This window comes from Plectrocnemia conspersa, unplaced genomic scaffold (assembly GCF_051122295.1).
Source record: "Plectrocnemia conspersa isolate PC_06_02 unplaced genomic scaffold, ASM5112229v1 ptg000008l, whole genome shotgun sequence".
NCBI classification, from domain to species: Eukaryota; Metazoa; Arthropoda; class Insecta; order Trichoptera; family Polycentropodidae; genus Plectrocnemia; species Plectrocnemia conspersa.
The window spans coordinates 15,434,973-15,460,806 of record NW_028277172.1 but is presented as its reverse complement, the minus strand read 5'-3'; the positions used below and the strand labels follow the sequence as shown (position 1 = coordinate 15,460,806).

Below are 25,834 nucleotides of genomic sequence, written 5' to 3'. Positions count from 1 at the left end.
TGCTTCATCGTGCAACAGGAATATGTTTTTGGTCGCTTCTGTTGAATGGCAGTATTTTATCTGAGAATGTTGCAGCAGGATCGAGCGGAAATCTTTACTATTTGGTTGTATTTCAGAATACTATTATAAGATAATGATATGCTCACTGAGAGACACATATGTACATCTTAAAACAGCAGATTCTCTGTTTTACATCATTCAAAACGTATGTCGCTATTTCTTACATCAATTTGTAAATTACTTATAGTCCATCCAAGATGTTAGCGCTCATCATCGTTGTGTTGGAAATAGGGTGCGTGTACGCACGCATGCATACACAGTTTTCCGCGAATTTGTTTACACCAATAGGAGAACTTTACCAATACTAAATCAGGACTGTTTTAAGGGTAGGGTGACCATACGTTGGAAATTGAATTAAAAATAATAATGGGTTATATTTTTATTATAAATTATTGCCATGTTGTGGTATTTTGTAATCAATAAAACAATTCCTGTAATATTCTGTTGGTATTTTTTAAATTATTATATTGAACAGATATTCAACCTGTAAAGTGATAACTTGAGTTGTGATGTCTTTCAAATCGAAAACCTCTTAAGAACTGGAAAATTGTTATGATTAATATAATATAATAATAAAACATTGGTAATAAAAAAATGTGTTTTATTTATACAATATTCCATTAAAGAAAAGATTTTTACAATTATAAAATGATATAAAACAACTTTATTTAAAAAAATCATGATTTTTCATATCTGTCCCTAGATATCAGTTACAAATGCATTTAAGTGTAGTGATTACACTCGTTATATTTATAAATATATATTTTTTCAATAAAACTAGAGCACGTCGTAATCGTCATCTTCTCTTTTTCGCTTTACACTCGACAAATCGTCATCAATCTCCATCTTGATACTGTTTTGATCTAATTTGGCGTTAGATTTGTTGACAGTCTTTCCGCCTGAGCTAAATTTGAACACGGGTTTGGGGACGTTAACAGTCTGCGTTTTAGGTACGGTCACAAGCGTGCCAGGTTTCTTCACCATTACGTTCTGTTGAGTTTGAATCGGTTTAGGGGCTTGTTTTATCGCATTGTTGATGACGGTCTTGGGAAGCAGCTTACGAATTTGCGGACGCGCCAATCGGTAATTACACGCCGATAGGCAATATCTATCCGGAGGCAGGCGTAAACCGCAATGAGCTTTGACCAGCGGCAGCGGGGCGAGGTTTTTACATCTAGTGAGATCTAATAGTACTTCTCGGGGAGGCGGCGCTGTGAAACCGCGTTCTAAATACGAAGCGACGGCTAAGCGCACATCTTCGGCTTCGACTGATTTCTTCTTGGCGTGGTTCGCATATACTCTAGCGTCCTCTAAGACGGTGGTGACGTATCTGTAGGCGAACTCTAGCAGCTGACATATGACTCTCGGGTCGTATTCTTGAATGCCCAGTTCCTTCAGCATGGCCATGATGGCGTGAGCGTCCTTGGGTACTTGTCGGGTGGCCGCTCCGGTGGCGTTCGAGGAACTGCCGCCCCCGGAGCCGGCGCCTCTTCGTTCCCGGTCTTTTTCGCGTTCTCGTTCCCGTTCGGGGCGCTCTCCCATGTTCGCCAACGTTCGATAGTGTGGCTTAGGAGTGCACTAAAAGCGTTATTTGGACTATGTTAGTACAAAAAACGCTTAACGGAGATGTCAGATCGCCAAATACAGTAAACAAACTGACGGCTTTGCAACTTTGACTGCTAGTGCTGCCAGTGTCCAAAAATATTTGGCCCTAACAACACAAATAATCAATTTATTTATTTATTTAATATTGAATTTTCAAATAGTCCTAGACTTATATATAAAAAAAGATTCAAATACTTATATTTTTATAAAAAAATATGTGTTCTTCTCACAAAATAGATCCACTTAAATAAAAATATTATTTACATGACAAACTGCATTTCAAAAAATAATTGATATTTATGATAATATACACTCAAAGTTTTACATCAGGAGTTTGTAACTATTTCCAGAAAACAAGAATTTAATAAAGTACACGAGATACATTTTCATCAATATTTTTACAATATTTTTTTTTATATATTTAATAATGCTACTTAATTACATTATAAATATTTTTATACTTGCTCCTTACGCTTAAATAGTTGTTTATAAATGACGTTACATAATTTTTGATATTTTATTGACCCCTCTCTCCCCATTATCACATTTTCATACAGAACTAATTTATCTAAATTACGACATTATGCTTCGCTAATTGAAAAAAAACGCTATTTTTGTAAATCAAAGGTTACTAATTGATTATAAAGTATGAACTTGACAATAACTCTAAACTTTAGAGTTATTGTCAAGTTCATACAGTGATTTCCAAAGTGGTCTATATCGACCCCTAGGGGTCGACGACGACCTGCAAGGGGTACATGTCAGTGAAAAATAAAATTGGGGATCCATGAGATGTAAATGTGGGTGACTTTATTTTTGGCTTTCAATGAATGGAATAATCCACATACACAGATAGTAGAAATCTTTCAAAGTGAGTAGCACGATACCAGCTGTCAAAAACACATTTGAAATTGATGAATTTGCAAAAAATCAATATCAAGCAAGCAGGGGGTCTACCCAAAACCTAAAAGCACGCCAAGTGGTCTACGAGACAAAAAAGTTTAGGGACCTCTGCTCTAAAGGCAAAAAATGCTAAACTTATCGAAAAACCACTAATTTCCCATACTTATTATAAGTAAGTTTAGTTGGCCTTTTATATTCTTTTGGGGCTGTGATGACGGCGGTTGGCAATGAGACACAGATTGAGCCGCTGCAGTAATATTTATTCAAGGTTACAGTGATTACATTACAAAAATGGGGCGGACGCACGACGGCACGCGTCCGAACCCTTACAAGCTTGCCGGTCGAGAGAGCGAAAACCGTCACAACAATGCTATTTCTGCGCCGACCAGTTTTGGCCATAACAAATCTATATTGGCCCCCATAATTCTAAAACAGTTAAATAACTCTTTTGACTTTCTGCTTATAGTTTTCATGATAAGCCAAAAAAGTAACTTTACCGTTTGAAAATTAAATAACTTTTTCAATGTTAAATATTTATATAAATAAAATATATGGTTATTAGTATAATATGCACATTTTTATGGATTGTATCGGAATCATTTGTTATTATTTCATAATTTTAATCTTCAATCAATATATTGGTCCTATAAATGAACGATCAACTTTCCATTGCCGCAATTAGTCAATACATTTCGAGGTTGTTTAAAATGTTTATTTTTATTATTTAGCAGGCCCACCCTTAGCTTTAATTACAGCTGCAACCCTTTTTAACATACTGTCAACTAATAACTTGTAGGTGGAAGGAGCCAATTTTCTCCATTCCATCTGTAATTTTTCTCGCAGCTTAATTTTGTATTTGCAATTTTAATTTTGCCCATAAATGCTCTATAGGATTTAGATCTGGTGACTGCATGTCAATCTTAAAGCGTCAAACTCTTTGACGCAAACCAACCCCTGATTTTTCGCAAAGTATGGCACGGAGCGTTTTCTTGCTGGAATCAGATGGTAGCTTGGTCTGCGCTTGGAAATATTTTCCTGTAGAAACTCATTAAAGTGGATTCCAACGTTGAAATATAAATGTCACTATTCATACTACCCTCGCAAGTATACAGGTTTCCTAACCCTGCTGCTGTTATGCAATCCCAGACCATAAAGCTTTCGCCAACATATTTGGCTTTGGATACTACGCAATCAGCTAGATATTCTTCTCCAACTCTTCGACGCACGTGTAGTACACCTAAGGTCCCAAAAACTCAAAAAAATGTTAATAAAAATATGATTATTTTAAAAAATTACTGCTTCATAAATTTTAGAATAAATTAAGTTTTTAATATTTTTTTTATATTATTAAGGCGAAAGTGTATTCGAAATATGAATTCCCTAAAACTCCAGTGAAAGTATACTTTCACTGCTAGTATGAAATCATTGTAACATATACACATTATAATAAAAAAAACGAAATGTTTAAATGAAAACACATATTAGTTTGATGTAAAAAAGGACAATATTTATTAATGAGCATATCTCTTGTTTTTCTGTCACCCTTTACTAATAGTAAAAAGGTTTATTATTTTTTGCAGATCTTATTATAAACACATTTCACTGATGTAAAACAATCGCTTTATGTATAGTTATATCTTCCCCTCAATGATTTAGCATGTACTACCTCAACAAAGGTGGCCAAAATAAAACCATTGTGCTGAGAGACAAAGATAATATTCAATGAAGTATTTTATTGCTTATCAAAAACAATAGTTATGGAAAATGAGATATATAATAGTGTCCGGAAAGGGTTAAACCAAATAAATGAAAATATAATATTTGTTTAAACATTATTTTATTGTTTCAATAACAGTTTTAAAATAAAATAAATAAAAAAAACTAATATCTAATATCACCAAAAATAAGTATCATATTTAGTTTTTATGACAATTATTAAGCTTTTCTAGTGATCTTCTCGTCGTTTGCGACGATCTTGTTGAAGAAAATAAACTTATCCTTGGCCAAATTCCTCGTCTCAATGATTATATCATCGTTCCAACTGACGCGAGTAGCGTAAGACCAAAACCTACGGTCTTCCGTGATCATCAGTTTATCTAATAGATTTGAGGCCATGTGAGGAATAATCGGTTGCAACGTTATCGCCGCAACCCTGAGTGCTTCCAAAGTCAAATGTAAAATTACATCCAGTTCCTTTTGCTTCTCCGGCATGTTTTTATAAGCCCACGGTTTTTGGCAATTGAAGAATTCGTTAGCGGAGTGTAACATAAAGATAATTTCGTCAACGCCTTTATAAAAATCGAAGATTTCAAAATGCTTATAGCATTTATCTAAAATTATAAATTTATTACATTTTGAATGGTTTATATTTTATTATATAATAATTCATATAACTATACCCGCTAGACTTTCGGTCGCTCTCATTAATTTTATAGCCGATTCCGATTCTTGAAGCATTCTGAATTCATCGTAATGCAAAATAGGAAACTCTAATCTAGGATTCAGTTGAGAGCTAGTACACCTATTCAACAGATTGCCTAAAGTATTGGCGAGTTCCGAGTTTAATATCCTAATCATTTTCGTTTCGCTGTAATCTGTAAAATATGTCAATGAAACACCATTGAGATGTATTAAACCCGAATGAAAGAGTTTTATTTAACGAACATACTTGCGTCATTATATTTCGTTCCTTCTCTCAACAGAAAATATCTCAATGCTTCTAAAGATGTTACAGTGTTACGTGGATTTACTACGTTGTTCAACGATTTAGACATTTTTTTGCCGTCGACCGTCCAATGACTGTGGCATAAAATTTTCCTAGGCGGATTTAGGCCGATTGCCATTAAAAATGCGGGCCAATACAGAGCATGAAATCTGCAATAAAAATATGTCAATATATTTAGATAATAAACACTATTTTGAGACGCAGATTTATTACTTTAAAATGTCCTTCCCGACGACGTGAATATCGACTGGCCATTTTTCTAACAAGTTCTCATTGTGTGGATAACCGATTACAGTTAGATAATTAATTAATGCGTCCAACCAAACGTATACGCCTTGCGTCGGATCATCTGGAACCTTAGAAAATATAAGGAAGAAGACTATCAACTCAAAAACACTGTAATAATAAATAAATTTATACGATCTAATTACCGGTATAGAGCAAAATACTCTATTCAAAGGTCTGCTGATGGAAATATCTGATACATAATTGTTGTTAATAAAATTTAATAAGGCGGTTTGAAACTTTTGCGGAGTGACAACTCCCTCTGTAAGTTAATTATTTTTATATAAAACGAGTAAATAAAACGTATAGATTAATATAAGATATTCACTTTGACTCAACCATTTTCCAACGTCTGATTGCAAAGAACTGAGCCTGAACATGTAATTCTGCTCTTCGGTCCATTCCACAGGATGGCCCGACTCTATAGACACCATAATCTTTTTTCCATCTACGACTTCTTCTTTTAAATGAGATTGCGTTAAGAAGGTCTCGTCGTTTACGCAATACCATCCCGAATATTGCGAAAGATAAATATATTTTTTTTCTTTGAGTGTGTTCTGAAATAACAATGTCACAATTCAGTACACGTTAAATAAGCGAATTATCTACGTATTGTATTGTATATCTACCAACCCAAAAATGTCTAACGGCTATGTTATGCCTCTCTTCAGTGGTTCGCACAAAGTCTGTGAATTGCACGCCGGAATCTTGGAACAGTTTTTTATACTGATCAGAGATAGACGTACAATACTCGTCGATCGGTTTATTGAATTTGGCTGCCGCTTGCTGTATTTTCGAACCGTGTTCGTCCGTACCCGTCGTGAATATTATAGAACATTTTGGGTCAATTAACTTTTCGAACCGTTGAATTGCATCAGCGATCACAGCCGAATATAAATGACCGATGTGTGGCGCTAAAAATAAACGTACAATTTATTTATAAATAAAACAAAAACAGTTGTAAAATTAATTGAATAAGTTGGCATTATACACGTACATTTATAATAATTTGCGTTTTAGGTAGGCTTACCATAATTATGAAATTCTAAACCGGGACATATGGTAAACCTAGTGTTAGGTATGATTTAATTCGTAAGTAATTAAATGTAAGATTGTGAGGTTATTGGCTAATATATTTGACAGATGGTGACAATAAAGTAAATAATAGCTATGCTTACATGCGTTTACATAAAATATGGGCGTCGTTACATAATACGACCTGGACTTGATCGTCGAGCTAAATAATCGAGCGGAAAGACGCATTTCGACATTAGCGCCGACATATGTTTTCGTAAATGGCGCTAGATGGCTCTGACGTGTTCTTGAATTGGTAATAACACCTCAAAACACGACCAACAAAGAAAATCACATTTTTTAATTAAAAGCTAAAAATCACATGAAAATTAATTTTTAATTATATCTAAAAACAATGAATAAATTTTACACTAACACACTAGATTGCTCACATGCAATTGATATGAATCAAATTGGTAAAATATAAGATAATCTTTAATAAAGAGGACGAGTTGTGGTATCCCTTTTAGCAGCAGCAATGTTAAATCTCTACTAATTTTTATTTGTGGTTAGTTTCTTTCCATTTTTTATTAAATCTACTTTTAATTAAATTAAATGACAGTAAGGCAGTCAAATTTTTTTCATCCCATTGTAAAGAATTACGTGTGATATTTGTTTTTAAATTTAAATTTTACAATATATTATCGATAATATTTTATCGTTTTATTTGTTTGCAGCGTTAAATTGTATGTAACGTCAATATGTTTTCAGTCGCCCGTCTGAACCGATCCAAATTGTATCGGCGTTGTGGGAATTTTGCATTCGGCTGCCGTCTCGGTGAGTATTCACGTTTTTATCTGTTATAAATTTTAATCAGACTGTCCTAAGTTAGCGGTCGATGTGTTAATAACTCGCGGGGGCAAAGTCCGCACCGAATAGCTGCTTAAAACGCTCGCGCTCCCGGCGGACTTTAGTACGCCGCATCTCGCTGGTTAAAAATGTCGGTTTCATTGGTGCGACATGTCACAGTCATCGGCGGCGGCCTCATGGGCTCCGGCATTGCGCAGGTTCCTTTTTATTTCATAAATTTCGATCTTAGTTGATCCAATGTCGACATATTTTATATGCACTGTCAAACTGTCGTTATGTCAACATCAATTTTTAGTTAATTATTAATTGCTTATAAAGTAGGACTATTTATGCCTACGATCCAACGGCTGCAACAATTACTATTAAAAATATTGTTACAATTGCTCGATGATTATGTCGTTAACATTTTGAGGTCAAATTTAACTATGTATTTCATTACAGTCTTGTGGTTACACATGCGATTGCATTTGTGATTTTTGAAGATTGTAGCATATCCTGTTCTAATAATTGCCATGCGATTCAATAACATTAAAAGGTATTATTGGCAATAAATTCTATAATATTATTAGTATTTAGCCTTTTGATTCCTTACAAATCGGTAAATATAGTTTGATTGACTCGACTCTTTAATTGATATTTTTATCCAAATATTAATTGTTTATTATTGCCAATAAACAATTTATCTATTATTCGCTTAAATTAACATGAACACTAGAATTGAGCAAATTTTAATTTATAAAATAAATTAGATTTCCTCGAAACTTACGGATTGTGAAACACAATATAAAATTTGAATAGAAAAAGTCTAGACAACCAAAACGGCAATATATCATAATAAAATAAAATTCAAAAGTGATTGCAACAACGAAATTTAGTGTTTTACCCGTTTTGATTGATTCCCGTGTTAAAAAACATTTTTATTTAATGAAATAATATTATAGTTAATACACGTATATATCAGCCGCGGTGAAATTTATGTTAAAACCGTACGTATAAGGCTTACAGTGACGTTGAATTAATTGTTAAGTCAAAGTTGGCGATATATTCACAACACGAAATTAATACATTTTCATAATAAATAATAAAAACGATCAAACTATGCGACCCACGTTTTAATTTTATGGTATTAATCAGGACTGTGCAATCATTTCAAAATTGAACAATTATAATAAAATCAGTTTCATATCAACATTTCTTTGTCAGCGTATAAAATGATTTTCAAATTAAATTAAAAGTGTTATCATTTTGATAACATTTTTTACTTTTTTCCGTACGATTTTTTTGCTGTTTTGAATAACCGCCATTTTGAAACAAGATGGCGTATCAGGTTGGATGCCGTACTTCTATGAAAAGATATATTTTTAGAACAAGTTTTATGTCGATATGAATAAAACTATGGGAGCTATAAGACTGGTTAACGAACTTAGCCAATATTTTTACTATGTTTATTCTTAGAAAAAGTTTATTTCTAATAGGTTAAAAATTACAGCAGTCATCTTGTCCTCAAATTTTTTTATATCTCATATAATATATATGTACCAGTGTCGTGCCGTCCATACATGTGGTAGGTTCAAAACGTCAACCCGCATGCACGGTTGATCGACTATAAACACGAGCATGTGTAACTGCTGAGTCGCTCGCCATCAACCGTACATGCGGTTGAGGTTTTGAATCTACCGCATGTATGGATGGCACGCCACTGATATGTACATATATAGATGTTTTTGAAATCTTGTCATGAGTACTTTTGCAATAGATACATGTCTTAAGAAATCTACCTAATATAATATATATATTTCTTAACATATCTACCTAAAGAATAAAGAACATTAAACATTAAAAATCGCCACGTCCACTCGACTCTTTAGCTCTTTCTATTCATGTTTATTTTTAAATTACATTTCTTTTAAATAAAAATACATTATATAATATAATTTTTAAAAATCCTTCTTTTTTATTTATATGCAACACATTTTAAAAAAATACTTATCAAAGAAAAAAAAGTGAATTTTTCGATTTTTTTCAACTCCTGATTCCGCCTAAAATGCCACAATTTTACAACTCGGACTCCGACTTCACAGCCCATTTTAGACAAAATTAATATTATAAATCGTTAGAGAAATCATAATAAGGTCATGGAAAAACTTTTTTGTAGAAATTCCTTTCTACTCGGCCACTAATATATTTTTTTCTTACGACTTTATTTTATTGCAGTGAATTTGTTATTTAGTGTCTTAGATTTGCAATATTTGCAGTGAAGAACTGCTGTTGCTCATATAAGATTTTCATAAAAAAACATTCCTTACCTTTCTGCACCGTCAAAGCTTTCATGTCTATGATTTTTATTATTTCACCTTCCTAATTTCTATATAGGTTATTTATGCCCATCTCATTGATAAGTTTCTTTAAAATGAAAAAATTTTCATAGCACATTTCTTCCACAAAATACAGTTAATAATTTTTTGCCTGCCTAATAGGCGATGTGTACTTTTCAGACAATTTGCTGATGCCATTCAATCATTGTATGGGTATATGCGTTTACGAAAAAATTATGTACCACTCTCACAGATTTATAGTATAACTGCACTTATTCATATTTTCCTTGTACAGTTGTTTCTAAAACTAGCCCCATTTATTATTTTGAGCCTTATTGTTTAAACGAATGAGACAACTTCATTCTGATTTTTTTTATTTCCATTTGCATTTAAAAATGTAAAACAAATATCGCATTGATAATTTTTCGGGCTAAAAATGCAACAGTGAGTGAAACCAAAATATAGAAGAAGCTACTCTTCCACGAGAACAGGAGAGGCACAATTGGCATGTGATGCTCTTACTCAGAATGCCAGTGAAAAGAATGCCACGCTGTTACAAACTTACTTTACTCTCTGCAACATAAAAATATTGATCAATTCCAGTTATCTTTTTTTAAACTGACGTTATATATTTTTGACATAATTTATTACTGCGCTAATCTTATATCGTTTTATCTTGGCTTATTTATCAAATCATCGTTTCTGTCATAGTATGCTATTTGCAGTTACTGTGGTGTTAAATAGGCGCACAAGTTCTCATTATTATGAGAGTAACATGTTATCTTTTGTATATATTATTATTTTCAAAGTAACATTAATACAATACAAAAAATTAAATTATTCACAAAAGTTTGTGTTGTGAAGTCTTTTAAAAACATACGACTTGTCAATCTTGTGTTTAATCGCCTGCCATAAAACATCGTGAATGTTTGCTTTAAAGATAAGTTTCTTTACATTGTAATCAAGCATTTTACACATTCTCGTGCAGTATTTTATTTGAATTTAAAAATACATAATTCTTTCCGTTTCATTTTCACTTTTTAACATTTTTAGGTCGCAGCTCAAGCCGGAAACAGCGTCACTTTAGTCGACATCAACGGCGATGTGCTTAAAAAGGCGAAGGCGTCCATCGAAAAAAACTTGCAGAGAGTCGCAAAGAAGAATTACAAAGATGATGCCGCAGCTGGCGGGAAATTCATCTCGGAATCGTTATCGAGATTGAACTGCTCTACGGATATGAAGGAATCTGTTAAAAACACCGATCTGGTTGTCGAAGCCGTCGTTGAAAACATGGCATTGAAACACAAAATCTTTGCAGAGCTAGACAAGGTAGATACTAATCATGAATTCATTAAAATTTATAATTTGATTAAAATGTATTAATTTATATTTAGATCGCTCCGGAGCACACCATGTTTGCGTCAAATACTTCTTCGCTTCCCATTACTGAGATTGCATCTGTGGTATCTCGTAAAGACAAGTATGATTCATATTAAAATAAATTTATAGTCGAGTTCTTCATCTTTTCTTCATGAAATTCGTATTTTTTTTATCAAATATTCGCCTTTGATGTTAATAAATATTATTGGCTATAGAATGCATCCATTACTTACACGCTTGTATGTTATTATAAAATATATTATATTTATTACTTGATATGGGAAATATTGTTTTTTCCTCAATGACTGTTTCAGTCTATTTGAGTGTTAATTATATATTATAAATATATTTATGCTCTCAAAAACTGTTAATTAATTTGGGAATTCAGTATTTTATATTGGGTTTGCAACTCATTAATTAAGAAAATTTTATACAATTTTATAATAAACGAATTCTTAAAATAACTCTTTATGGAGAATGAAATAAAAGTTTATCTCCTATTTAAAATTGCTTATCTCTTGCTAAAAAATTCCAATTAGTGCTGTATGACAATAATCATGTACAATAAATTATGTTTTTAATTTATTATTATATTCCTCTTTAGACATCAAGAAAATAATGATAAACTTATGAACCACATAAATTCTTAGAATATCTACAATCCAATAAAGATGTATTATTTCTGACAAAAAATATTATTATATTTATAATACAGATTCGGTGGATTGCATTTTTTCAATCCAGTTCCGGTCATGAAACTACTCGAAGTGATTCGAATCGCCGAAACCTCCGAAGAGACATATCAAGCTTTCATGGCATGGGGAAAATCCGTCGGTAAAACTTGCATCACATGTAAAGATACTCCTGGATTTGTAGTTAACAGACTGCTCGTTCCATATTTGGCCGAAGCCGCCCGATTATTCGAGAGAGGTTATTTTTATACAAATAATTATATAATTATATAAAATAAAACATTAATTTATAATTTGTCATTATAGGAGATGCATCAGCTCGCGATATCGATATTGCAATGAAATTGGGAGCAGGACATCCCATGGGACCTCTGGAATTAGCCGATTATGTCGGTCACGACACTACTAAGGCAATTTTAGATGGTTGGCACCAAAAATATCCCGATAATCCACTTTTCAAGCCGGTCGAATCTTTGAATAAGTTGGTAGCTGAAGGCAAGCTTGGCGTAAAGAGCGGAGAAGGATATTACAACTATAAAATTGAAAAATGAGATTGCTGATTGAATATTTTTTTTATATCCACAATAGATATTACTAGTAAATATAAATTGTTTTTAAACAGAATTTGTAACAGATAAATAAATATATTTTTGTGAAAAGTGCTGAAGTTTTTTTATCTGTAAAATGTATGTTAGCATTGATGCGTAATCTGAATCAGTAAGATATGCGTAAATTAAGTACAGTTCAAAGAGCTTTCCGTGTAAATGCTTTATCTTTAAAAACATTGCTTGATATTGTTATGTGAATTTGTAAAATTAGGTGTGAAACTGGTATTGGCTGATGATATTGACATTGTTGAATGACTTGCTAGAATTAAATAAAAATACGAAGATAATAAGGCAATCAAAAAAGTAAAGAAATATCCACAAAAATTTAAAGCGCCAATTGCTCTTACCCATAATAGTAATTCCCTTACCCCATACTATTATTCTGTTTGATATTTTTAGCCCAAGGTTAAGTTATGTCCGTTTAAAATAATACGTTATTATTTGTTTTAACATAGACATACGTATAAATATTTTGAATTATTCTTCTTCTAATTATTAATAATGAAATTTATGGCTTATAATATGGGACATGTTTGTTTCCAATTTTTTTCTAAACTTATTTTGAAGCTGGTATGTTTTTTTTATTGAAAGTCCATAACTTCCATGGAGGAGCATTGCCCTCAAAGTCGATGGAAAGGATAAATAATTCTTATAAGATTTTTTTTATCTAGTTGACATTTATATTATTTATATTTATTTAGTCTTTAAATGACAGCAATTTTCTTTTTGCCTCACTCGGATGCAACGTTCTTTCACAATCATCACACGAATATTTTGATGAAGTGTATCATTTATATTTAAATTTTTGCCTTTACACCCGATCTAAGTTCTATATATCCAAGTAGAGCTATATCATCCACTAATGTGACCGTTGTTGTATCCTTTGAAAGTATCCTAAGTGTTTTTTCCAAATATTTCAGGATCAAATAATAATAGTGAAGTAGGTACTTTTTCAATTTGTCAAGTAAACCATTTCAGCACTTCTTATGAGGTACAGCCTACTTTTTTACAATTCTGTGAACTTTCTAAATGGTGTCATGCTGCTGTCGAATACTATATTAATGAACTAGTTATTTTGAACAATTATTCGGGGACTATTATAACGGTAGAGACATTTTTGATCTGATATATATAATATATTAAAGAAGCTATACCACCCACTAATATGGCCATAGTGTTATCCTTTGTAATGAGCGTATTATAAGTGTTTATTAAACATAGGATCGGTCAGGGCCGGCCCTAGGTTATTTGGCGCCCCAGGCAAAAACTAAATTTGCGCCCCCCCCTATTAATACTTTAATAACTCATTACATGAGCACAAAAATATAATTTAAAATAAAGTAATTTAATATTATATTTGACACCATACTATTTTTTGAGATTGTGGGTATTTAAGAATTTGTAGCTTTATTTTCGTCGCGATTTTTTACTCGTGAAATAATCTAAAGAGTGCACAGTAGTGTATACAAAAAAATAATATCAGATTATATTTTTTAACAATATGGTTTGATAATTTTAAGTGAATATTGCGCCTTTATTTGGTATCACGGCGCCCCACAAGATCTAGCGCCCCAGGCGATCGCCTGTACTGCCTGCCCCTCGGGCCGGCCCTGGGATCGGTCACATGATACTGCTCTGTAGAACTCCTGAATTTAATGAATGGAGTGATATTTTTCCTCCTTAGTATATACATATTTCAGGTATGAGTTCAGGGTCATATAATGCGTATGTAGAAGGTTATTTTTTCAATTTGTAGAGTTAACCATTGTGTCTAAATTTAAAAAATTCCTGCTTGTACTATTTTTCATCTATATATTTATTAGCACCTAATGCGCCACACTTACGCGAAAAAAGACACGTAGAGTGTACGTCGAAAAAAGTGCCAAATAATCGCAATTTTCAAATTGTCATATTACTAAAACTACGCTACTGATAATTATCAAAATTGGTGTGGGCACTCACCAAATACAATATCTAGTAAATATTCAATTAGCGCAACGTTTTTGTCGGCTTTAAAATTTAAAGGCATAAAATGAGACTTCAGAATACGAGCACCACATGTGTGACTATCCTAGAATTTGTGAAGTAAATGAGAATTCGTTATGGTGTGACATTTATATATAGCGGTTTAGATGAAAAGATTTTTTTAACAACATCTCGAACCACTAATTATTTATTAATTATTTAATTTTGTATGAAAAGAATTATAATAATGACATCTGCTAGAAGAATATACTATCTAAAATATAATTAATCCCTTTTGGTGCCCTAAAATATTCAAAGATGTCAGTAAGAGTCTGTTAAAGATCGAATTTCATTAAAGCGTGTTAACACTCATCTGACTGTACGATCGAGTACCCAAAAAGCGTGTTAATCGGATTGTGTTAATTATCTGAACTCTGTGAATTTGTTTAATATTTTGCTTCAGAAAACCAAATTTATGATCAAAAAATAGTTTGTTTTCATGTAGTATTTGGTTTTATTCTACAGAAGAGCAATTTTTGAGAAAATGGATAATATTGGTTATAAACTAAGAGATCTATGTAAACACACATTTTCTCATGGTCTTCCAGATTTATGTGTAAAAATTATTTGAGGCACCTTCTACTGGGATGAAAAATATCCCATTTTAAGTACGGCATCCAAAATTAATATAGTAAACATTATAGCTTTTTTGGAAGTTCTTTTAATACTCTGAGTATTTATGTTATATCCAGGGCCTTAATTATTTGTCATTGTTTTAAATAATTGGTAATAATTCATTGATATTGAGTTGCCAAATGTTTTGCATTCAAGTAAGGTAAATCCGAAGATTTACCTTACATGAATGCAAAAACAATTCGTTTTATGGAACAAAGTATTTATTTAAATGCACATATCTCTCAAAATAATTCCAAGTTAAATAGCATCCATTTTAAACGTGTATTTTTTGGAGGTTTTGATGTTTATTTAATTTATTGCTAATGAAAGATGTAATTTATTATATTTTTCATTAACAATTTATGTATTTAACCCTTTGTTATGCAAGAATAAACATGTTTATTTTTATGAAGTAAGCTAAAATGAAATACGATATATATGAATGTAAAGTTCTAAATATATTATCATTTTTTAATGTTTTTGCATATTTAGTTAAAAACTATAAATAACAGTCACTTCTAATATTTATTTTTGATATCACATATGTTCGTCATACACCATCTGTCCCAAATCCGCGAGGACCTATCAAAAACAAATACTAGAAGACGTTTGTTATTCTGCAATATTATATTAGTTTATTTAAGATACAATCATAGAAAATTCATAGAATAGACAGAAGTCACAGGGAGCCAAATCAGGTGAATACGGGGGGTGGCTGAGCACTACGATGGCTTTATTGCCCAAGAATTTGCGTACAATATTTTCTTTGTGGGTTGGTGCATAATCATGCAACAACCAACTGCCTTGGGCTCGGTATTCTGGTCGAACCAAAAGAGCTAGCGCCAAAAATATGATAGTGGTGAATGTCAAAACCTAGACTTACAAAACGCATGCCATAACTAAGGAATAGCACTACTAGAACCAGAGGTATGACTAATATAACTAGTCCTCGCGGATTTGAGCAGATAGTGTATATAAACAAAATATAGAAAAATACATCGTTGCATAGCAAGGGGTTAAGTACATATGACTATCATACCCACATGGAAAATATTTTTAGTAATCCAAAGTAGTTTTGATTGTATTATGTATAAAATTGTAAATTAATACTAATTAATTATTTGCATCAAAAAACAGACGAGAATCCCCGTCTGTGGTTCACCTTGAACAGCTATACCTATTACGTTCAATCATATATGAGTCACGTTTTTTGTTTGATTTGTTTTTTGTTCTATAACAGTCGGCCAACGATGTATTCTTCGATGAGACATTGAGTGGTCACACATTGGCTCAGTCATCGAATTGATGTGTGATATTGCAAATGTACTGATAAAACAAAAGTGATAGAAGGATGTCTTGATACGTGTAAGTATACGTATTAACAAATAATGATAACGTTTGCTTTTAACGTTAAGTCCCAGTGACAACTTTGACAGATTTAATTTTTTATATCAGCTGATAAATAATTCAATTAGACGTTATTTGTAAATCGTCCACATAGGTGGAAAGTGCACCCAACATATAATAGCAGTTTATATTGTAAGTTTTTTATTTATAATCCATATCCCTTTAAATGGATAATTTCCGCTTTAAATATTATGTATTCTATGTAAAAATTACACATTAAAATGGGTAATAATAAATATTTTATATATTTACTTGATTTTAGTATAAAATTATATACCGACAGCCAATTTTATTTTTTCATGTAATTTTTTTTAAGTAGTTTATAATTGAGGCTATTTAGATAATATTTTAAATAATAATCGAGCTTAAGACCGCTTATACTTTTGTACGAGAACCTTTTTAAAATGTGCTAATGCCGATCCTTAAATTAAAGTAAATTTTATAAACATATTATTTTAAAAACTAAGTTTAACTGTACTTATTCTATAAAAGATAAGTGTTTACTTGTTGGTTTACACCGATAAGGTGTTTACTATATCAAACTAATAAATATCACTAGCTTGGTACACAGCTTCGCTCATGTTTTATTTCAAGTTATAGTTTATCCTTTAACACTTAACCATAAAGGATGATTTTTTTATCTGTTAACACATGTTTCGATGCTTTGCTCGTGATAATGCGACATAAAATTGACTATGTGAGAAGCATTCATCTATCAAACCAATTTTTGTCACTGACTGATCATGTGACTTATATATTATCACATTGAAGACAATGTTAATTGAGAATTTAAGTTACTTGAAGTAAATTAGTGATTATTATATAATTATAATTCCGATCGATCATCACAGATTGTGTTTTTCTAGATTTTCCTAAATAAATATCACGATGATTAATCAGCTAGATCATGCATATATGGTATAAAAAGCTGTAATACATAAAAATTAAGGCAAGATTCTGAGCCTTTCAATGTGCTAGTCAGAATTGTCTAAAACACATCTATGCTTCATGCGTTTCATTGCACAATTCCACGTTCTTTGTGCTGAGGTTTTAAGAACTCAACTACATCTACTTTTTCGTTCTGTGAAAAGTATATCGGTCGAGTATTCGCAAAGCTTTATAAGTGACTGGCATTATATTATTTTTACCAAAATATTTTTCTAATTGTTCAATTTGCGATGATTGAAAATAAAATATCTATAATCTTTTTACTCGGTTGCGACATACATATTTTATTCTGCACAGGTGTCTGCTTATTGATAATATCATCGCAGTATATTGACCACTCACAAGTCAAGAATCATTATAGTGAGGATGTGTGAGGCATTGCCATGCACTGCTTAAACAGAGCCTTGTTTTTAACTACTATTATTTTTAATATAAACCTATAAAAGTTGTTATTATATACTAGTTTTCATGTCAATACAATTTAATATATGTATATTTAAACATTGCAAGATATAACAATGACATTTTGCATACTCTTTGCTACATCAACTTTGGTTGTTTTAAAAATGTATCATTAGCCGCGCAATGTAATACCTTTCACGATTACGTTACATTTAGTTGAAATGTTTTATCTTTCCATTTTTAATTTTATTTATCAGTAAGTGTTTTTTTTTTCTGTGGCATGCATTGGACAATAGACTCGTGATTTGTGAGTGTTCAATTTACATGCTTCAACACAGAACTCACCGTTCAACATAGTGTTTTTTTTTGTAGGGTTATGGCCAACTATTTTTTTTATTATTTTTAATACTATTAATAATATTTTTATTATTATTACAGATATGATTGAAACATGAACGATAAAAGACCTGCAAAACAGGAACAAAAATCAGTTACTTTTGCACCACAAGTGAATGGAAAAATATCATTAAATGAACTATCTGATGATTTACCATTCGTACGAAACAAATCAATATCTGATTACGTTGATTTGGAGCCGTTCGACAATCAGGTAGCTGGTCATCAGTTTGACGGGAAAGAAAAAATTGGTAACTATATATAAAAAATATGATATACTGAATGATAATCATTTATATAACATTAATTTTATAGGTTTGTTGAAATGCAAAAACGGTACTGTTTTAAAACCGATCAACAAAGAAAATATCGGTGCTAGAGAAATAGATTTTTACGAACAACTGAAAACTACTACAAATCCGTCTTTGTTGGAATTCAAAGAATTTTGCACAAATTACCATGGAACGAAGACGGTCGATATCAATGGTAAAAAAGTTAAGTTTCTCATGCTGGACGATATCACCGACGGGATGGTTGAACCTTGTATCATCGATATCAAGATCGGTAAAGTGACTTCGGATCCGGAAGCTAGTGAGGAGAAAGTTATGAAAGAAAAGCTAAAGTATAAGCAATGTAAAGATGATATTGCATTTTGTGTACCAGGCTTTCAAGTGTACAAAGTATCGACGGAAAGATTACACAAGTATAATAAGGAATATGGAAAGAAACTTAACGGAATGACTGTCATTGATGGTAATTGATTATAATAGTATTTCTATTTATATATTTTATTGTTTTAAAACCCCATTTATTTTATAGCTTTGAAGATATTCTTAAACGCAGATAATAACCGGATCATATGCAGAGAGCTCATAGTAAAACTACTTTCCGTTTTATGGAAAATCCAAAAGTGGGCCAGAAATCAGAAAGTCATACGTCTCTATTCATCTTCATTGCTCATTGTATACGACTGTAAAAAACTAAGGAAAATCTTAGAAGAAAACAAGAGGTAACTAATTATTTTCATTCCATATATAAAAGTTGCCCAGTCAAAAAGGTTAGAGCGTTCCCACTGCAGCGGCACTGACGATTTTATTGCTTTTGACGTGAATTTTTGACTTCTGATAAGTGATAATTGTTTTTGCCCCCTTCTATTGACTAAAATTCGGTTTGAATATACTCTAATCAGCCCTGTTATATCAAAAGTGCACAGTAATGTCGGTAAGAATAGCTATCATATTTTAATACCGAAGTGCAGACAAACTATGGAGCAATATGTGAGATGCGACATCTGTCTGTACTTCTTCTTCCGCTTATATCGCCCTGAGAGATGAGTTGGCTTACTTTGTATTTTGGACTTATTTAAAATATAATTAGCTTTAGAACTTTCATTAGGTTAGGTTTGTTGAGGAGGACGAAGAAGGTCAACATTTTTGAGGAGAACGTCTGATATGATATGCCAATTCTAACCGACTATCAGCTCTTCCTGTATGCTGATGACATTTTGCTATATGTATGTCATCCCTAAGTCGTAACCTCATTTTAAATCGAATCTAGGAGGCACTAGTCAAATTGGTGACATACATCCGCCGATGGAAGATAAAAATGAATGAAGTCAAAACTGAGGCGATCATTTTCTCAAAAAATGGATTAGCTCCACCTTCTTGACGGTTCTGTTTTAATGATTCAATAGTGAAGTGAAGTGAAAAAGTTGAATATATAGGATTTCACTTAGACCGTATATCAAACTTTAAATTTCAAATGAATAAGTTCCATAAAAAGGGATGTATGGCCTTAGCAAGTACACTATGTAAAATAGCGAATATTTTTTAAAATAAGTAACCATACATATGTATGGATATTACTAAGTGAGTTACTGGATTAACTAGGTTTGCCCAGTGTCGAGCAATAAAATTGTGGGGTCTTATTCTTAAAATTCGCATTCATTTACTGTGACCAAAATGATCATCCATCAACAACATCCACACAAAAGCCCTCATTATCAGAAAAAAATCGGACATCATCCCTTCGCCAGCTTCTCCACCACCGCTCGGAGAATAACAAACTCGGTCAAAATAGGTTGTCGCAACATATGTAAATATAATCTATTGAAACTCGTTTCCACTTGCGTCTTACTGGCTGCGAAGTCACACCCCTTAGGGTTACTAAACCTTAAAAATTTATTCAAATTTTGTAATAGCAGCAAAAAAATAATAGCAAGTGAAAAACAGATGAGAACCAAAATATACTTTAATCTTATGTATTTCTCAGTTCTACTTTTTAAAATTACTAAAGAAAAATATATTTATTTATAAAAAAATTCAGGTTTGTTTATCTTTTGCTAAAGAGGGAAATCAAGATTTATTAACTTTTAATTATGGGCAATAATATTTTATATTAAAATTACTGTGTTTTTCTTGACACATACTTGATCGCAGATAGGTCTTGTTCAATATAAATTTGGAAAAATCTTTCTCACTTAGCAACTAAAATTGCAAGTAGTACTTTCGGCGCATTTGGGAAGAGTTCTTCAAAGTTGTCATTTTTTAAGTCCGCTTTTGTTGTACTACTTATCTTCTTTAATTTTTCAAGAAAATCAATGCAGTTCTATTTCAAGAAATTCTACTTAATCCCTTGAGTAGTGAGTTAATTTATACTCATTTGTTAGTATACAGACCTGGGAGTAAGTTAATTTTACGTTTTTTTCCATAACTATTTATTTATTATTATTTTATATTGCATTTATAGTAAATCTGCGTTTCTTAACGTTTTATTGCTTTGATTTATTTTACTTTTCTATTATTAAATTAAATTTATTTTATATATTATTCAGCTTTTGTGGAATTTTTTTATACCAATTCGGGCTCTCAATTTTTTTATAAAATTAATATAAAATACGTTTTATGTTAATTTATTTCGTACTCTTCAACGTATTGGTATTATTAGTATTATATTTTATGTAAACATCTTTTTTGTTTGTGTCAAGTTTGCCATCTTCTAAAGTAATTTATAAACGGTAGCATTTTTCACTAAGATTTTAATCGAAAATATAAAATATATTTGCACAATAAACATTGATGAACGATATTAATTAACGGGCGGTCTGTAACGATGTTTCTCAATCACATGAAGACATAACGAGCCTTATCTCACTGGAGGAAGATGAATGGTTGTCTTACATATTGCCAACAACATTTAGCAATATTATTGTCTTAACAATCCTACACAGAAGCAGACGCAGTTTCATTTTGGAATCCAAATGGAGTCTCTCTATTTAGATATCATTTCCAAATTATTATTATATATATTTAGACAAATGAAAATTGAAGTTGTCCATATATATCATTAGATAACTAAGCTTTTAGGTAAACCTTTCATCTAAAGATACAATCTCATTAGCAAATGATTCTATCTATCTTTGATTTATAGTATACAATCATTATCTAAAACATGGGATACTATATCAAATATTGTACGATTTAACGCCATAGAAACAATTTTAATTAAATTATGGGAAGTATACTAGTTGTATCTTGTATCGGTTATATTATAAGACTTTTAGATATAAAACGAGATAAATAAAATAACTTTTTATTTTAGCTTAAGTGTACACGGTTTACTTTTTGGCTAATTTCACTTTTATGCCGGACGCTTTGGTCACTTTAACGACAATCTTTTGCTCTTCGATGAGGAAGGCGCGGAGAATCCTCTCCTTGACGCATCTGTGGCAAAGGACACCGCCGTAAGCGCGGGTCACGGTCTTTTTCCTCCTCGACATGCGGGAGCGTTCCATCGGCCTGGCGGGGGTGATGCCTCTGAGCCTATCCTTGCACTGTCCGCATTTTGGTACCCGCTTGGGTTTCTTCAAGTATTGGTAAACGAGTTTACCGCCGGGAGTGCGCACCCTGAAATAACAATAAATAACTTTTAATTTTGACAAAACTTTTATTCAGAAAAAATGTTAATTGTTAAGTTAATGGACTATTTTTATGATAGAAATCATACATTTATATTTATAAATAAGACTAATAGGCAATTCACATATGTAGAATTAGCTAATTATAAAAAACACACATGTCATACATAAATGGTAATCATAACCAAACATTATTTACACGCAACAAGTATACATAATCACATACTTAGGAGATCCCTATATGCACGCGAATTAAGATTTAATCGCTCGTCAAACATTATTCTATTGTTAATCGTCCTTCAACTTTCAATACAATTGGTGTCTGATCAAAAAATGACAGCTTTAAAAGTTAGGTTAGCTCAGGCCATCGGGTGCCATTTCGATTGTTTTAGAATTTAAGCGGTTCTCACATGCGCCTCCTATTGGATTTGGAGTTGTAACTCAGGCGGCGCCTGAAAGTGAGCCGCTGAACCATGTTCGTAGCGAATGGACAACACCGCCACGGAAAGTGAGAAATGTTGCCACAGCGCAACGCCTAACAGCGCTAAATAGCTCCCAGAGTTGCTAAGAGTGAGCGCTAACTTATTTCATTTGCGATTTGCTTTATATTATTGGTGTATTATATAATTTAATATCGTATATATTTATCATTATTATATTAATATTTATTTATTAATTTATTGCAAATCATCTATTATGTCATAATAGCAGCTAACCCAAATGCGATTCAAAGAGTTTCACACAACCAGCAACTATTGTGAGACACCAGACCGTAATTAAAGTCTGTAAATCAATGAGATATATTTAATTACAACTTACAATCAATATATGTCACTACGCAACTACCACTAATAACTAGGTTATCTACATTTTCAATCATTTTATTTTGCCTAGGATATCTATATTTGCTTCAATTATATGCTTACTTAGACATGAGCTTCCACATTCGTTATTATTTTTTTACTTTTTATCTCGACTAAATTTGCTTGAACTTAATAAATCCAAAAGGTTGAAGATGAATCCACATTTTCTATAATAATTATTTCGTCGGCATGTTAGTGATATCGACAAGCATACCACACTCACAAAATAAGAAATATTTGTTAATAGATTCCTTATGCATTATTTGGTTGCGTCATATTCTAGATAGTATTCATTCATAATTTGTTCCAGTATCACAGTTATTCTTAATTGCTCCTGATATCTTATATTCAACAGTAAATAATAAAATATGTGGACACCAGAGTGTTATATCAAGCATATTTAAAATATTAAATATATTGCTAAGATATGCTACACGTGTCTATTTGAAATTGAAAAACTTTTTTGATTGTCGTTAATTTGCGTAAGAACATTTCTAATACACATTTTGCAAAGTCAGCGTACTTTTGTTTAAAAAGTACATTTTTACTACAGCTCTTTTCAGATTTTTTCACCAGCAAAAGTTCTCTGTTAATATACTAATGTACGAAATACCAGGATTTCAATGTGCTGTTGATATGAGATTTGAGGGTGAAACGTTTGCGTATTATGTATAAGATTATCTGGAAAATTGATATCCAACAAAATCACTGATTATTCACTATGGAAACATATTTAAATGCTAAAACAATACATATGTATATCTATCCCCAAATTAAAGTAGACACACAAAGATAAAAACAATAAAAAATGAATTAATATGAATTGTTAGGATAATGACAAATAATAATAAACCTAAATACTGGGAGAGTTCTAAAATCACTTCCCAAAAGATTTAAGCTATAAGATTTATTATATTAATTTCGGAAGGCGGCTCAAATAATTCGCACACATAAATCTGGAAGACCATCAGAAAATATGTGTTCACATAGATCTTTTATATTGCTACTAATATTATCCAGTCTCAAAAATTACTATAAAGTAGAATGAAACCAAATACTGTATAAAAACAAGCTATTTTCTGATCATAAATTTGGTTTTTAGAACCAAAATATTCAACAAGCTTACAGAATTATTCAAATAATTAATAAATATATAGATGAAAAATAGTAGTCGCAGGCGTTTGTTAAATTTAGGCACAAATTTAACTCTACAAAATGTGAAAAAACTCATACCTGATAAATAGATACTAAGGAGCAAAGAACATCACTCCATCCATTAAATTCAGAAGTTATACAGAGCAGCGCCATAGGACCAATCCTATGTTTAATTAATATTAATGTTTAATTATTATTCTTATTAATCATTATTATTAAAGTTTAATTATTATTAATCCTATGATTAATTAATATTATGGGTAAAAGCAATTGGCACTCTCAATTTTTGTAGATTTTTCTTAACTTTTCTGATTACCTTATTATCTTATACTAGTAAGTCATACAACGATGTTAATATTATCAGCCAATATCAGTCTGATCACACCCGGTATAGCTTCTTGGATATATAGAACTTAGATCAAAAATTTCAATAGCGAAATAAACCAAAGGTTACAGTCAAAAATAATTTTATCAATATTATAGTCCCTGAAAATATGTTCTTGAATAGACAAACTATAACGACAAAAAACACGCTAATTTATCAATTTGGTTTTCAGTAGCAGAGTGCCATCTTTTAGAACACAGTGTTCTACAATAGTCTACTTGACAAATTGATCTGTATCTTCCATATTATTATCATTTGATTCTAAAGTTATAATTTGTCAACTATCAAGAGTAACATATAACTCCATAAAATAAATCAGGAGTTCCACAAGGCAGCGTCATGGGTCCAGCCTTGTATTTAATATACACCACAATAACCAAAATTCATGGTTGTATCAAAATATTTCATAGGCAAAAATTATCAAAAGTAGAAATTTCAAGAATCTTTAAAGAACAAAAATAAAAGTACTAGATACACCTTAAAATATACTGAATAATCGTTCCAAAGATCTCAACTGTCGTTCAGAAATATATTGTTACTGTATTAATCATCGAAATTATGCCAAGATTTCAATCAAAAACATTGAGGTTGTAACTAATGAGAACTGTGTCTGCGAATCACTCATGATGGACGCAGAAATTCAAAGTTTAAACATTTAATAAATATCAATAGTTATATTTTAAATGTATCTGATTTTAATTAGATTTTATGTTTTAGCGATTCTTACCAACGATCAGCAATGAAATCCAAATTGACCAGAAAAGTGTCCTTCAATTCACCCGAGAGTTATACGAGCGGAGGAGCTGGACGCTTCAGCGGTCAAATATCTTCGACAGGTCCTATTCTTAAATTGACAATGACGCCAAGTCGACAACCGTTGATGCACAATTCTGAAAGTATGGTTTTTAATAAACCGAGCGTAGAAAGAAAGGCTTGTGTTAGAAGTCATTCTTTCCATCACAATTATAACGATTATCTAGCACAATTGAAAAAAGACTACGCTTCGACTTTGAAAGAATTGATCAATCCGAATAGAAACAACACTTGGTTCGAAGTGAAAGCTATCGATTTCGCTCACACGTTTTCATCGGATGAACCCGAAAGAGACACAAATTATATAGAAGGCATAGATAATTTAGTAAGGATTTTCGAAAATTTTTTGGAGTGCGCTGAGTGACTTTAAAATAAATATTTTTTGTGTATTCACGTTTTTTTATTATCATCTGCAACAAACGTACATGTAACGGAATGTTTTATAAATAATA

At 31.6% G+C, this 25,834-nt stretch overlaps 4 protein-coding genes and 1 long non-coding RNA gene across 11 annotated transcripts in view; 1 reads left to right on the top strand and 4 right to left on the bottom strand.

Moving 5' to 3' along the window:
* Positions 1 to 644: 644 nt before the first annotated feature.
* Positions 645 to 1,744, bottom strand: Taf9 (TBP-associated factor 9). Its single transcript, XM_088191071.1, has one exon. The coding sequence runs from the start codon at positions 1,600 to 1,602 to the stop codon at positions 838 to 840; it is 765 nt and encodes a 254-aa protein (XP_088047197.1). The 5' UTR covers positions 1,603 to 1,744; the 3' UTR covers positions 645 to 837.
* Positions 1,745 to 2,807: 1,063 nt separating this feature from the next.
* Positions 2,808 to 25,834, bottom strand: part of LOC148233103 (uncharacterized) — a 247,369-nt gene continuing 224,342 nt past the window's right edge. For all 3 annotated transcript variants that reach the window (XR_015810352.1, XR_015810349.1, XR_015810350.1), the window contains one exon: positions 2,808 to 2,994. This is a non-coding gene — a long non-coding RNA (uncharacterized LOC148233103). The remainder of the gene's footprint in view (positions 2,995 to 25,834) is intronic.
* MetRS-m (Methionyl-tRNA synthetase, mitochondrial) lies at positions 4,389 to 6,958 on the bottom strand. Its single transcript, XM_088190816.1, has 8 exons — positions 6,757 to 6,958; positions 6,212 to 6,492; positions 5,907 to 6,135; positions 5,725 to 5,840; positions 5,507 to 5,649; positions 5,237 to 5,442; positions 4,968 to 5,162; positions 4,389 to 4,898 (listed from the first exon to the last, which is right to left on the bottom strand). The coding sequence occupies exons 1-8, from the start codon at positions 6,839 to 6,841 to the stop codon at positions 4,504 to 4,506; spliced, it is 1,650 nt and encodes a 549-aa protein (XP_088046942.1). The 5' UTR covers positions 6,842 to 6,958; the 3' UTR covers positions 4,389 to 4,503.
* LOC148233109 (hydroxyacyl-coenzyme A dehydrogenase, mitochondrial-like) lies at positions 7,236 to 25,771 on the top strand. Of its 5 annotated transcripts, none has more exons than XM_088190820.1 (5): positions 7,236 to 7,429; positions 18,293 to 18,501; positions 18,566 to 19,003; positions 19,070 to 19,259; positions 25,287 to 25,771. In XM_088190820.1, exons 2-5 carry the CDS (start codon positions 18,306 to 18,308, stop codon positions 25,744 to 25,746), a joined length of 1,284 nt encoding a protein of 427 aa, XP_088046946.1. In that variant the 5' UTR covers positions 7,236 to 7,429; positions 18,293 to 18,305; the 3' UTR covers positions 25,747 to 25,771. The 5 variants fall into 5 exon arrangements, with proteins under 5 accessions (XP_088046946.1, XP_088046944.1, XP_088046948.1 ...); XM_088190818.1 differs by lacking the exon at positions 7,236 to 7,429 and adding an exon at positions 7,506 to 7,659; XM_088190822.1 differs by lacking the exons at positions 7,236 to 7,429; positions 18,293 to 18,501; positions 18,566 to 19,003; positions 19,070 to 19,259; positions 25,287 to 25,771 and adding exons at positions 7,506 to 7,659; positions 10,831 to 11,106; positions 11,172 to 11,257; positions 11,873 to 12,087; positions 12,156 to 12,511.
* LOC148233110 (large ribosomal subunit protein eL34-like) lies at positions 21,826 to 22,676 on the bottom strand. The gene is made up of 2 exons (XM_088190825.1): positions 22,577 to 22,676; positions 21,826 to 22,155 (listed from the first exon to the last, which is right to left on the bottom strand). Exons 1-2 carry the CDS (start codon positions 22,639 to 22,641, stop codon positions 21,867 to 21,869), a joined length of 354 nt encoding a protein of 117 aa, XP_088046951.1. The 5' UTR covers positions 22,642 to 22,676; the 3' UTR covers positions 21,826 to 21,866.

Excerpts from the sequence above, each read along its gene's own strand:
- Taf9 (XM_088191071.1), bottom strand. The coding sequence starts at position 1,602 with ATGGGAGAGCGCCCCGAACGGGAACGAGAACGCGAAAAAGACCGGGAA.
- MetRS-m (XM_088190816.1), bottom strand. The coding sequence starts at position 6,841 with ATGCGTCTTTCCGCTCGATTATTTAGCTCGACGATCAAGTCCAGGTCG. Across the intron at positions 5,650-5,724 it reads GAGTATTTTGCTCTATACCG|GTTCCAGATGATCCGACGCA; the intron begins GTAATTAGATCG and ends ATATTTTCTAAG. Across the intron at positions 4,899-4,967 it reads AGCGACCGAAAGTCTAGCGG|ATAAATGCTATAAGCATTTT; the intron begins GTATAGTTATAT and ends TTATAATTTTAG.
- LOC148233109 (XM_088190820.1), top strand. The coding sequence starts at position 18,306 with ATGAACGATAAAAGACCTGCAAAACAGGAACAAAAATCAGTTACTTTT. Across the intron at positions 18,502-18,565 it reads TGACGGGAAAGAAAAAATTG|GTTTGTTGAAATGCAAAAAC; the intron begins GTAACTATATAT and ends TTAATTTTATAG. Across the intron at positions 19,004-19,069 it reads CGGAATGACTGTCATTGATG|CTTTGAAGATATTCTTAAAC; the intron begins GTAATTGATTAT and ends TTTATTTTATAG.
- LOC148233110 (XM_088190825.1), bottom strand. The coding sequence starts at position 22,641 with ATGGTTCAGCGGCTCACTTTCAGGCGCCGCCTGAGTTACAACTCCAAA. Across the intron at positions 22,156-22,576 it reads AAATCCAATAGGAGGCGCAT|GGTGCGCACTCCCGGCGGTA; the intron begins GTGAGAACCGCT and ends TTGTTATTTCAG.